Source organism: Eublepharis macularius, chromosome 15 (genome assembly GCF_028583425.1).
Source record: "Eublepharis macularius isolate TG4126 chromosome 15, MPM_Emac_v1.0, whole genome shotgun sequence".
NCBI lineage: Eukaryota > Metazoa > Chordata > Lepidosauria > Squamata > Eublepharidae > Eublepharis > Eublepharis macularius.
Window position 1 is genome coordinate 24,041,138 of NC_072804.1, and position 13,359 is coordinate 24,054,496.

Sequence of the window (13,359 nt, forward strand, 5' to 3'; positions counted from 1 at the left end):
AAATCGTGATTTAAATTGATTTGATTTAAATCAAATCCACCCTGGTAGAGGGTCAGTGAAACTCCGCATTGTGAGTTGCCATTCTTCAGATTTAGCTCCTCTCAGAGTCTGTTGAAATACCTGTATCTTATTTCTAGTGCCCATGTATGTATGTGAATTGCCAAGTCACCTACATTTTGAACTCTGGGTGGCATGTTACAGGAAGCGTGTGTTTTTCTAGCGTATCTTTACCCAAAAGAGCCAATGTTCTCTTGGGTAAAGATCCAATATAGATCGGTCTGTTACAGAATCAGTGTTATTTTTAAAATTTCCTTCACTTGCACCGCACCTTTCTTCCCAGTGCAGATCCAAAGTAGATTATACCGTTCTCAGTTTTATCTGTGAGGTGGGTTGGGCGGAGTGACTGCCCGAAGGTCACCCAGGGAGGGGGTGTGAACCTGGATCTGGAGAATAAAAGACTGCAACATACTGCAGGTTGAGTAGACTCTTCAGCAAAGTCTAGTGTTGTTGTGGAGACACCCCCATCTTTGTTAAGAACCTAGGTGTTCACCGATCTGTCCCCATTTTTATCTGTCAAAAGTTGGAGAGTAATTTCATAACATTTCAAGAGAAGCAGCTCGTGGGCATACGTCATGATATTGAAACGTTTTATATTGGCACGTTTTAAATTGAAACGGACTCCTAGATTTGGCTGCAGTTTGTCCAGACCTGCATTCTCTCACTGCTTGCCCTGTTCTGCACTGATCGTCTTTGTATTTTGGAGCAGGGGAAGAGAGTTGCATGATTCTGTCAGAAAAAGTCTATTCTAGTATTGCCTATTTGGCTTGATTGACTCAGCATGCATGTGTGGTCTCATGCTGCTTTGCCATAGATGTCCCCTACCTGTACACCCAACTTAACCCAACAGAAAACAGCATTAACTTACAAACAAGTGCTTTCTTTGGTTTGGTTCTAGAGGAAGGGGGAAAATAACATCCCCATGTACTGAGCTGCCTCTATTCCAACCACTTTCTCTACCCGGAAAAACCGTCATAGCCCCTCATCTTTTCTTGCTTTATTCTCTCCTTCCCACACACTAAATAACCTACCTTTTACTTCCAGCCCTTGCAGTTTTCCCTACTTCGCTGCCCTTGCCAGTGCCCTCTCCCTGGGAAAAATCTGGCTGAGTTATGCAGTGCTGGCTGCTAGGCCAGGCCCAGCTGCATGGCGGGGAATGTGGAGGGCACCTTAGTTTCCCCTGTACCTGCTCTCTGCATGACTTCCTTTCCCCTCCTCTTGGCAATCCCGTATGCTCACCTTTCCTAGTTTCATTCTATCGTCCCTACTCTTCCACTAACTACTTTTTTTCTGTCTCCACTCATCATCTTTCAACATTGGGGACTCAAAGCCGCTTACATAATTCTCCTCTCCTCCATTCTCACAGCAACCCTGTGAGGTAGGTAAGGCTGAGAGAGAACTACTGTTAGAAGGTCACCCAGGGCACTTCTGCAGTAGAGTAGAGAATTGAACCTGGGTGTCTCAGATCCTATTCTGAAACTCTTAATTGCTGCACTGCCTTTCATGGAATGGCTGCTGTTGAACAGTAGATAGCCGCTTTGCCTAAAACAGGCCTGGAAAAGGCTCTGAACCTCCACCTGCCTTTTACCGACAGAAACCAAGGCTTGAAGGTTAGCAATACTGTTGTGATTGTCCAGCCACAGCCACTGAGGGAATTTGACTTCTTTTAAAGTTACAGGGTCTGCTTCTATTAGTTTTTGGGGGGGAGGGGTTAACCCCCTCCCAAGTATTTTTTTTCAGATTTTTCTACAAAATTGGGGTTGTTCTTAGTTCCAGTCTCCAGATTTAAGCATCTACAGAATTGGCAACACTGAGAATTAGATATATTAATGATGTTGTTTCCCCTTGCACTGCTTGTATGTGTTTATATTCTCCATTCACCCATCTCTTGTGTGTGTGTATGCGCACGTGCACACTCTCTTCGCTAAGATTGAGGACCTCTCTTAGTTGCTAACATTAGCATCCATGATCAAAGAAAAAACTCACATGTGGATGCAACAAATGAGGAAAACGGTATCTCCAAGTATATAAATCTGTCGAAATACAGTAAGCTACGCCTTGTATTTTTGTGCAGTCTGGAATCCATGGAGAAAATAAAACAGGAAAATGAATGGTTGCTAAAGAGACTTACCTGTCTGTGAAATTCTGCAATGGAATAGCTTCCCCACTCCACATTCCTAAATGGATTACTAACTCAGATGACTATTGAGCCGTGTGCAAAAGCCTTACCACTTGGCAAAGACCCCACCTTTGCCCCACATAACATGTGGCAGGTAAAAATTAAACCTCATCTGTAGAAGTGCAGATCAAACAGTTATAGAAAACCCTATTACCTGTTAAACAGATCAACTGTACCCAGCCAGGAGAGAAGAAGTTAGTAGTAGATTGCTTCCAGCCTGGATTTATGGTTCCCTTGTGCAAGAATTGAAGTGGCAACCAGATGGTGCATAGTTGATAAGATTGAGCATGAAGAGAGAGTGCACATATGTGCTGCCTCTCCACGGATGCCCTTTTCTGACAGCCAGAACACCAGACCAGCTGTTTGTCCGTGTCCTCACCCTTAATAGGAGAGCTGAATGAGCCAAAGATTTCAGAAGACAGTTCTCTGAGTGACTGGTGTGAGACAAGTGGCCTATCACTGCTCAGAGTGTGCACCTTCAAGGAAGAGCAATTCAGAGGTAACAGGTGCCATGTTTGAGGTCTTATGGTTGCATGAGAGCCAGCATGGCGTGGGGGCTAGAGTGTCCAGGTTCTTACTCCCAGTTGTACTATTGAAGCTCGCTCGGTTACCTTGAGCTTGTCACATACTCTCAACCTGACCTATCTCACAGGGTCATTGTGCGAAAATAGAGGAGAGTGACAATCTAAGCCGCTTTGAGTCCCAACTGGGGAGAATAAATAACAAATAGATGTAAATACATATATCTGTGGTCTGTATCAATTCACATGGTTTTTTGCCCTGTTTTTCTGTTGATTAGCTCTTGTTTGTTATGGGCTGCCTTTCCTTTTCCCCCTTTAAAATGAGCCATTTCGTTACGTCTCGAGTCCTGTGCCCTTGCATGCGCTTTTGCAGCAATAGAATTGAGATTCTCAGTAGCTGGAAAGCCTAAAGTAGGTTGCAATCTGACAAAAGGAAAAGCAGCTGTGTGTGTCTGTTGCACTGGGTAGGTGTTGAAAATTGTAGCTCTTTGTGCTCATGTCACACCTTTTATTCTTCGTGGACTTAGTGTAGTATTACACAAGGGATTATATTCAGGTTCGTACTTACATATATGTATTTTAAAGCACATTTTATACAACCTTTCAAATGTTGCATTCAAGGAGGTTTACAACAAAAAAATCTGCTACTTCAGTATACACAAAAAAGAAAAGGTAAAGGAGGCAAATTCAGGTACGACCACTTAAAAATTTTAAATTACTGATCCGTCTGCTCTCTATGCATCACTAATTGGCTTCGCACCTGCACAGAGCAGCAGTCCAGAACCATCTAGAACTAACTTTGAAGTGTGAAATCTCCTCTTAGAGCTGCACCCTTAGAATGTACATAGCCAAAAGGGGGGAGTTGCACCTTTCTGCTCAGGTATATAATATTCTCCCCGCTTGACCAGGAGCTGCAGTTGGTTGAAATTCACATTGATATGAAATAAGCCACATTTTTAGCTGCAGATCTCATTTCTGATTAACGTAAATCCATATCGGGAAGTAAAATAGAACCAGTCTAACAGATGTGCTAAAAGATCACTGTGGGGTTAAACCATTCATATGAGACGTTCAGGAACCTTCCAGTTTTTTTCAGAAATCAATAGAGAACCTTAGTTGAAAATCTCTCCTTGCATGCATGAAGGTTCATTTGGGAGGAGAAGTCATACTCTGGACTAAGATTGGAGTTGCAGGTTGGTTTTGATGATGGTATTACAGTGGGCTACATGAACTGTATATTTCCGGTTTTTCAAAAAAAATTGGGATTAAAATTGAAGTTCTTTAAAAGGATTAAACAGTTACGCCGTTTACATTGGAAATAAGTGAGCAGTTCTTCAGCAGAAGTGTTTGGTAAGCACTCTTTTGTTAATGCTGTTTTTTCCTGTTCTCTTCAAAATAAAATAGAACTTTCTGCATTGTATTACAATTCTGTTAGGAATAAATCTGAGTTTTCAATGTTCTGTTTGGATCTCTGCAGATAGAGCTCTTTGATTTCAAGGGGAAAGATCTCACTGATGATGAAGATGGTGGAATAATTCAGAGAATCCGGAAAAAGGGAGAAGGCTATTCCAAGCCAAATGAGGGAGCCCTGGTAGAGAGTAAGTAGCTTTGGGAGAGGAAAGCTGAAGAACTGCGAAGTGGGTTAGTAGGAAGATGTTGCATGGGGAGGTCAGGAATCCAGATCCTGAGGAGGTGACGCAGTTGCAACACCGGCTGATTGCTGCACACCGGGAGCCAGCCTCAGAGACAGCAGCCATAGTCACTCTTTCTGCTGGGGCAAATTCTGCTCTTCCCCCCTGTAATTGTCTTTAAGCAGTTTGTCAATGCTGACTTCAAATGGATTCAGATTCTAGGTTAAGTGCAGCATTGATTGGCCTTAACCTGGTTTTCCTGGATGCTGACAGACTTTCACCGTGATTAAGCATGGAGGGGGGAATTTGCCCCTGGAGGAAAGAGGCTGGTGGGGAAATTGTTGATTCCTGAGACTGGTTGCTGATTATAAAATCACAGATAGCAGGAAGGCAGCACGTGCCTATTGTTCCTATTCTATCACTGGAAGAAAGAATAAGCTACTAAAAGGGTTTTCCAGAGCTGAATAGGTGTTTACCTCGGCAGCTTTTGTGGGCTGGAAGTTTCTTTGTTTCAGAATGTAGGTGCTGGAGATTATTAAGAAAGCGAGGCTAAAACAGCAAGTATTGTAAAGCCCTTGTACAGAGCCCTGATGCATCTGCATCTGGAATACTGCGTACAGTTCTGGTCACCATAATCTCCAAAAGACCATTGCAGAGCTTGAAAAGATATGGAAGAAGGCAACCAAGATGATCAAGGGATTGGAGTAGCTTTCCTATGACGAAAGAAACCTAGGAAGGAACATGGTAGAAGTTTATAAAATTATGCTTGGGGTGGAGAAAGTGGGCAGAGAGAGCTTTTTATCCCTTTCCCATAAAGGCACCCAGGGAAGATGCTGGACAGTGAGTTCAGTACAGACTAGAGGAAACGCTTCAGTGAACAATTAAATTGTGGAATGCACTGCCAGTGGATGTCGTGATGGCCGCAAACCATGTTAGCTTTAAAATGAGGTTAGACAGATTCATGGAGGAGAGGAAGCCATGATGAATAAAGAGCACATATCCAGAGGGGCAAACCTCTAAAACCCAGTGATAAGAGGCAGCATGAGAGGAAAGCCTTGGCCTCTGCAGCTGTTCGGCCATTGTGTGAAAACAGGATGCTGAACTAGATGAACCACTGGCATGATCGAGCAGGACTGTTCTTACGTAGATGTCAAAAGAGTCTTGAGGAATATATCAGTAGGACTGGGGCCACCTATAGACCTCTAGACTGGGGCCACCTATAGTTTATCTCCTTTAAAGAGAACACCTTGGGCAAAAAGGTCTCAAGCCCATCTTGTTCAAGTGAATCTGTGATTGCTCGTCTTTAGCCTACAAGCACTGTGGTCAGTTTTCTTCGCTGGGGCATAACAGCTCATTCTGGCAGGAGAGCAGCTCGGTCAGCTTGGTCTGCTGCACTTAAGCTACGCCAGTCAGAGACAGTGCAAGGCACCTACATTTCTACCTCCTCCATTGTCTGGTACAAAAAGACATCATGGTGTCTTTGAGGTGGTCTTTGGGAGGTACTTGGAAAGGGGGAAGGTTTATGGCTGCCTTGTCCCTGTCTTAGGCATTTTTTCCTATTTTTATTTGCAAGTTCACAGCTAAATTAATCTTTTTTTTCTGCTGAAGTTTCAGATATGTTGTTTCCCCCCTTCTGTTGGTTCACAAATCCTGAAACAGGGATATGCACACTCCTCACCCCTTTCAGGAGCTTAATCTTGAAATTTCTGGCCATGTCTTCAGAAGCGAATGGGAAGAATAATCTGATCCAGGATATCCTCTACCCGCTGAGATGTTACTTTCTCAGTTGGCCTGGCAAAAGTTAATAAAAGCATTCTGTAGTTGCAGAAATTACCATTTTACTTCGCATGGATGCATGAGTCTGAAGGAGGCTATGCTGCTTCCTCCTTTACTTTGAGGCTGTGAATTAATGGAGAGGATCAGCAACCCCTGTCCCCCTTCTTGTATTTGCTTCATGTTTGATGGCGGGGGGTGGGGTGTCAGGGGTGATACTCTCACCATACAAGGCTTAGAGCATTGCAGTGCAGTTTCCTCCCATCTCACAGCAGAAATGGCAGCAGGAAGTAGAGATGGGAAACTGCCTCTCACCCATTTCAGATTATAATTCGGTTGCTAGTTCCAGCTGTCCAGAATTTTGCAATGGTTACCAAATTTTGGTACATTTTTCTCATATATCAAACCAAGTCAAACTCTTCTTTCCTTGAGGTGCTCACATATATGTGTAATTTTACCTTACTAATAATGGCAGGTCTGTATAAATATTCAGAGCATGTTACGTACCCAGTCTCAGCTCCATATAAATCAGCTGCTCTTTTGTACCAGTTGAGATAGAAGGTCGGCATGGAGACAGAGTATTTGACAAGCGGGAGCTGCGATTTGAAGTGGGAGAGGGCGAAAACTATGACATTCCCCCTGGCCTGGAGAAAGCACTGCAGAAAATGGAGAAGCTAGAAGAGTCTGTGGTGTACCTCAAACCCAGGTATGCCTTTTGCCATCCTTGGTGCCAGAGTTGACCAGTCCAGATAAGTATATTCTTGGAAGCCTTGATCTGAAAGTCCATTGATTAGGGGGTTCCTTGTTTGAAAGTGGAAGTGCCATCCCTGATGCAGCATTCACAGTCAGCTTTGTGCCCACCAGGGTTTGCCCTGACATCACCCATGTGTGTGAAGAAGGTGGGCGGGTCCCCTCTGGCAGTTCATGCTGGGGCAATCTCCTCCTGCCTTCCCCTCATCACTGCTCAGTTGGTCAGCCAGACTTTCCAGTGCTAGTGAACACATTTGAATGGTCCTCTGGAGGAATGACGAGCATGCCCCATCCTTTGCTTGCAGATCCTGCTTGCCAGAAGGAGCGGCTCCCTTCCTGCCCTTCTGGGGGCTGCTGGCTGGATCCAAGCTGGAATCCAAGAAGTGTCCCTGAAATAGAGTCCACCTAGTCCTGGATCCAAGCTGGCTGTGCGGTGCAAGGATAGACGTTTCCACCCATCTTACTCTGCAGAGCTTGCAGGGCAGCAGCACATGGAATTAAGGGTGGAAGCTGCATTCCCTAGAGCTGCTAGCTGGGTCCAAGCAGGCTCTGCATTTAGCCAGGCAGCAGCCCTGGGAAAGGAGTCTTCACATCACCCCTCTCAGTGCTGAGGTCACCCTGCAGAGTTTGTTTGCCATTTGTGAATTTCTTTTTATTCTACAGCTACAGTTATTAATGCCTTGTGGAGTAATATTTAAAGCATTTATACATCCTTTAATTCTTCAGACCATTTAAAACCCATTAATTCCAGCTCCTCTTCACACATCTATCAAACAAGCCCCACAAGAAGTGCTCTTCTGTGTTGCCAGGCTCTGCTGGAGATGGAGCGGCCATTTTGTTGAGGCCTGAATTCTTGAGGGGCATCTGAATTCTTGCAGCATGGGCCAGCCACACTGATGGCACTAGTCCTAGAATGAGTTCAGCCGCTCTTAAAAGGTTTAATTCAGAGGATTCTGAATTCTCAATGAACATTGAAAGAACCCAGAGTTTTCAAAACACTCTGCAAAACTCACGAAGACCCGGTAGGGCAGGTCAGTCTTACTCCCATACTGGGGAGGTAGGAAAGGGGGCCAAGGAGAGGAAATAGGTTGCCCCTGGTTACCCAGGAAGTTCATGGCTGAAGCACAGTTTGAACTTGGGACTCCCTGGCTCAGGGTTGACACGGCAGTCGCGCCGTGCAAAGCACAGGGCAGTTTAGCCTCGGTGCTTGGCCATCAGTGGATTCAGAAACCCAAGCCTGAGCACGTGCATTCCCGCCCGGGGAGAAGAGCGGAAAAGATCTTCAAGCGGCACGTCTGAACTCATTCACGGTGCTGCAAAACTCTTTGGAGTGTTTATACATTTTTTTTAGGATAGCACTGCACTTTTGTTGATTATTATACTCTGCCTTTCTCTACATTGAGAGGATTGTGAGCTGTGAACAGGAAGTCATGGGTTTGTATTTGTTTTCTGTCGTGTTAACTTTTTTATTTTCTGTATTTTTGTTTATTTGAATGTTTTTATCCCAGTTTTCTCTTGCAAAGCAAGGCACAAAGTGGCTTATAAAAATAAAAATCTAAAAATGACAGTGCAAATGACAGCAGTCGGGATGGTGCTGAGTAGCTGGAAGAACTCTGCTCCTAATGGAATAGTGTTCCCTGGCAAGCAGCAGCACAGACAGACTCCGGCCTGAGCACCCAAGGGGCACGGCATTTTGCCTTGGGCAAGCTAGGATATTCAAACAACAGTCCCTCCTGCTAGTACAGTAAGCTCTACTTAGTGGAGCTTACTCCAAGGGAAGGGTTGTTGTAGGGATTGCAGCTTTACTTTCAGAGTTGATATGCGCTGTAAAAAAATTGATAATATATGTAAGAGTGCTTTGATGATGGTGCCAGAGAGTGAAACAGTACTTTGGTGCTAAGTGAGTGATCTCCATTTAAAAGAAGTCTGGCAAGACTTCAGCGGGAAATTGTGATGAGCTGCTACAAGCTTTATATGAAACCTCCCAACTCTGGCAGCCATTTTATGATGGTCCCTGCTACCCTTTCCAAAAATTGCCTACAGGCTCAAAAAGATTGGGATGCACTGTTCATACATTGCTGAGGGGGTGTTTTGGAGAGAGAGCAGGAACAGGCCAACCCAAGTCTCTTAGGACCTTTTCATCTCACTCGCAGCTATGGTTTTGGGAGTGCTGGAAAAGAGAAGTTTCAGATCCCACAAGATGCCGAGCTGCAGTATGAAGTGAAACTGAAGAACTTTGAAAAGGTATGTGAAAGGGGGCGAAGAGGAAGTTTACTTCAAGTTCAGCATGTCTGTGGGGGGCAGAGAGGGAAACAGAAGTTACATTTCATACTGAATGACAGAAAATGAGGCGCACAAATTGTTTGCTGTGAAATCTCTGACTTGGATCCTGTACGAAGGGGATCCAGTGGAAGTTCAGTGGAAGAGCCTCTGCTTGGCATGCAGAAGGTCTCAGGTTTTATCTCCAGCATCTCCCGTTTTGAAAAAAGGACCAGGCAGTAAGTGATGTGCAAGACCTCTTCCTGAGACCCTGCAGAGCTGACCTTGATGGGATCAGCGGTGTGATTCAGTCGATGGCAGCTTCATGTGTGAACAGCCCTGCCTTATGGTTATGCACCATTACCCTCCTTTAAGGTAGTTGGGGTTTTTTTTAAAAAAAATAGTTTATTTATACTCTGCCAATCTACATGACTTAAGGCAGTTTACAATAACAATTAAAACATCACAACAAACAACATACCAAATAAAACTGACCCCCCCCCCCCGCCCCACCCAAGATGCGGGCAGCCTATACCTCATTAAAGGCCTTGACTAATAAAATTGCCTTGCAAAACCTCTAGAAAATTTCTAAACACATTTCCTTCCTCACCTTGATTCCATAAAGTCTGGTCACCTTATGTGGCTGAGCAGCCAGTGGGTGGCAGACAGGAATGCATGGCAGGAAACAGTCCTTCAGATACTTGGGTCCTAGGCTGTAAAGTGCCCTGAATTGGATACTTTTGACACTGAGAGATCTCTGTCTTTTGGTGCTACACCTCTAAAGATGCCAGTCACAGCTGCTGGCAAAACATCAGGAACTACAATGCCAAGACGACGGTGATACAGCCCAGAAAATCCACAACAACCATTGTTCTCCGGCCGTGAAAGCCTTCGACAATACTCTTTCTTTGTTTACTACAGAATTTGTTTTCTGTCTTCAATTTTTTTTTACTCTCTCAAAAGGCAAAAATAAAGACATGAAATGGTAGCATAGGGTGCAGCAGTCTGACTCTATCTCAAGTATTGAGTATACTTTGAGTTTTTCTTACAAAACCCAAGAAATAATAATTTCCATTTTATATGGCACATTTTATACGCCAGCTATCTTATAAATGATGTATTTCATGTTGTTCAATCAGTAAACAGAATTTAGATTTGTTAGGAAAGCATGTATTGCATATATTCCAGTTTTTCCCCAAAACATGCTGGGTTTCTTTCTGGGGCTTCAAAGTTTCTGGGTGTTTTCTCTCTCTCTCTTAAGTGGAGCTATCCGGATTAAACCTGAGACCTGCCATATGCAAAGCGTGTGCTTTTTTCTGAGCTTTGTAAACTCTCCTGCTTTCTGCCCCACTGGTGTACATAGAAGTACAGACATATTCATCATCCATCATGTCTTCTGTGCAGTCCCACATGGGAACTGCACATGTGCAGGCCAGCCCGCGTATGTGCAGTTCCCATGTCATCCTGCACAGAACAACACTCAATGAACAACAGTTACAGGTAGGTGCAACCCTGTTTTTCAAGAGAAGCAACAAGCGTTGGTGTTTTTTATTCACCAGATCTGTCTAAAGGTATTGTAAATGTGTGAGTGACAAGTAAATCCCCAATCTACCCTTCACTGACTGACCTTAGCCAAATGTAGAGGTTCCCCCTAAGTTGTCCCCCCCCCTCAGTTGCTGTTCACATCTTTAGTGCCTTTGTCCAGAAGGGGCATAACATAGTCTGTGTACCTGCTTGTTGTTCTCATGTAACCTAGCTGATTGGCCTCTTATCTGTTCAGGCTAAGGAATCCTGGGAGATGAACACTGTTGAGAAGCTCGAACAAGGCTCCATTGCCAAGGAAAAGGGCACCCAGTATTTCAAGGTGGGTATAAATTGTGATTTTATAGTCCTCCTTCAGTAAGTTTCTGTAGTGGAAAGTGACCTTCTCTGGATCTCTGACCTTGAAGATACCAAACCTTGTTGAAGACGGGGTATGGGTGTCTCTCCTGAATGTGGGCAGTCTTCTGTATTAGAAGATGTCCAAAGGCACGTGACACCAAAGGCTGCTCTTAACTGTTGGAGCTGGTTTCTGGTTATGACAGGAAGTTAAAGCCTTGCAGATATTTCACTAATTGTTAATATTCTGAAATTGGTAGTAGTTGTCAGCTACGGCACAATGTGGCTAGTGTGTCAAGTGTTTAAATCCCTGCTCAGCCATGAAACTCAGTGGGTGACCTTGGGCCAGTCACTCTCTCTCAGTCCAGCCTGTCTCGTAAGGTTTTTGTGAGGATAAAAGGGAAGAGGGCAACACCAGAGTTACCACTCTTGGGTCTCTTCAGAGGAAAGGTAGTTCAGAGGAATGATAGTTCACTTGCTGTAAAGCAAAGCCTTTAAGTCTGTACCTAGCTCCTGAGTGAGCCCCGACGATTTATATAGAACTAGCTACTGGGGGGGGGGGGTTGAAGAAATGCAGGGAGAACAATTTGGAAATCTCACCTGTGCACAACAGCACCAGGCTCCTGAACTCTGGCCTTGGATGTGGAGCTCCTTGCATGATAACAGCCCAAGAGCTGACTGAGTTTTGGAGCTAGGTAAGAAGAAGGCGAGCCCAGGTGGTGTGGTGCGGGAGGAAGGGTTTTTTTTACCTTTTTCTCCCACTTGTATGGCTGGATTTGAAGAGGGGCTAATTGGAGTTGTGTGGAACGAGTACTTGGCGGCATGCTGCCCTTCAGCTTTGACTGTTCATTCCATGGACCACAACCTTTTAGGGGTTTTGCCCCTTCACAGTTCAAAGAATCCTGGGGCAGTTGGACGTGGGTGGAACAATTAAAACTGAAGAGGGGAAAATTTCCTGGATCCTCATTAATACCACACCACTAGTGCAGGGTGTTATGGGCTTCAAAATGGCCAGATCCCATCACTGCTTAAGAGCATGCTGGGCTGGCGAAGAGAACAGGGAAGTTGGGCGGAGAAGCTGAAGGCAGTGTTTTCTCCTCCACTCATCCTCAGCTTCACAATGCAGCCTTGACAGAGGTTGGAACAAGAGCTGGGATGAACTCCTGTAGGAAGCGGACCGTAGCTGTCCCTGTCTCTCTGCTGCCAGTGCAGCCCACCTGCTTGGTTGATGGGGCTGCTGCTGAGAAGGGGACAACAAGCCCTGTCCTAGCGATGCATTGGCTAGGCCAGCCTTGCACTCCTCACACATTTTCCCTGGGTGCTGTTGCAGCCAAGAAGATTGCCTTAAGAGCAGCCCCTAAGCAGCCCAGGACATCGTTGCGCCACACCAAAGGTACCAACAGTCCAGGTCCTGACAACAGCCCCAGTCACTGCTGCAAAGCCATGTCTGAAGTTGGTTCCCTCGAACTGATTCTCACTGCAGGCTGGCTGCAGAAGGGGTTGTCTGCTTCACCTGCTTTAAATAGCCAGAGTGGGAGGTGACTCGTCTCCGCACCAGCTGCTCTCCAGAAGTATCCTGAACGCATCCTGGAGCAACTTCCCCAGTAGTGGAAGGGGGTAGAAAGCATTGGATCTCTAGTGCCTGTAATTCTGAGGGGATGTGGGGAGTTTTTGTTACGATAACTATCTTGCGCATTTGAGTTTGACACTCTTGCTGAAACTTCATTGTGTTCCAGGAGGGGAAGTACAAACGGGCAACATTACAATATAAGAAGATTGTGTCATGGCTAGAACATGAATCGGGGCTCGCTGGTGAAGAGGAAGAAAAGGCCAGGAACTTGAGACTTGCAGCCCACCTTAATTTGGCCATGTGCCATTTGAAACTGAAAGAGTATTCCCAGGCCTTGGAGAACTGCAACAAGGTAAATGGCGATGTAGATGTCTGGATGAGTAGATACGATCATGAGCCTATAATTGGCATCCCAGTGCTGTGCTGGAGGATGTGGCTTGGGGCAAAAGGATGTTGATCTGTCCCCTTTTATCTCAAGATTCTGGCAGCATTTATGTTCCTCTGCCTAGTGACTGAATGCCTTAAAATACATGGGGGTCCATCACTGGCAAAGCCTTTTGCCTTCCACAGGTGACGCTTTGCTGCAGCTAGAAAAAGTGAATCTCCGGATGCGAGTTTTTGAGAGCCAGAGCTTTGACTCTCGAAAGCGTACACTCTGGAAATCCTGTTGGTCTCTAAGGAGCCACTAGACTCGTTCCGCTGTTCTGTGTAAACATGTAAACATCAGTTGTCAGGCCTCCT

General features: G+C 45.2%; 1 protein-coding gene across 1 annotated transcript in view; it reads left to right on the forward strand.

Moving 5' to 3' along the window:
* FKBP4 (FKBP prolyl isomerase 4) overlaps nt 1-13,359 on the forward strand; it is a 28,344-nt gene that overhangs the window by 11,795 nt on the left and 3,190 nt on the right. Inside the window, exons 4-8 of the mRNA XM_054998775.1 lie at nt 4,235-4,355; nt 6,711-6,867; nt 9,065-9,155; nt 10,951-11,034; nt 12,785-12,970. Of these exons, the coding sequence (XP_054854750.1) occupies nt 4,235-4,355; nt 6,711-6,867; nt 9,065-9,155; nt 10,951-11,034; nt 12,785-12,970 (639 nt within the window). The remainder of the gene's footprint in view (nt 1-4,234; nt 4,356-6,710; nt 6,868-9,064; nt 9,156-10,950; nt 11,035-12,784; nt 12,971-13,359) is intronic.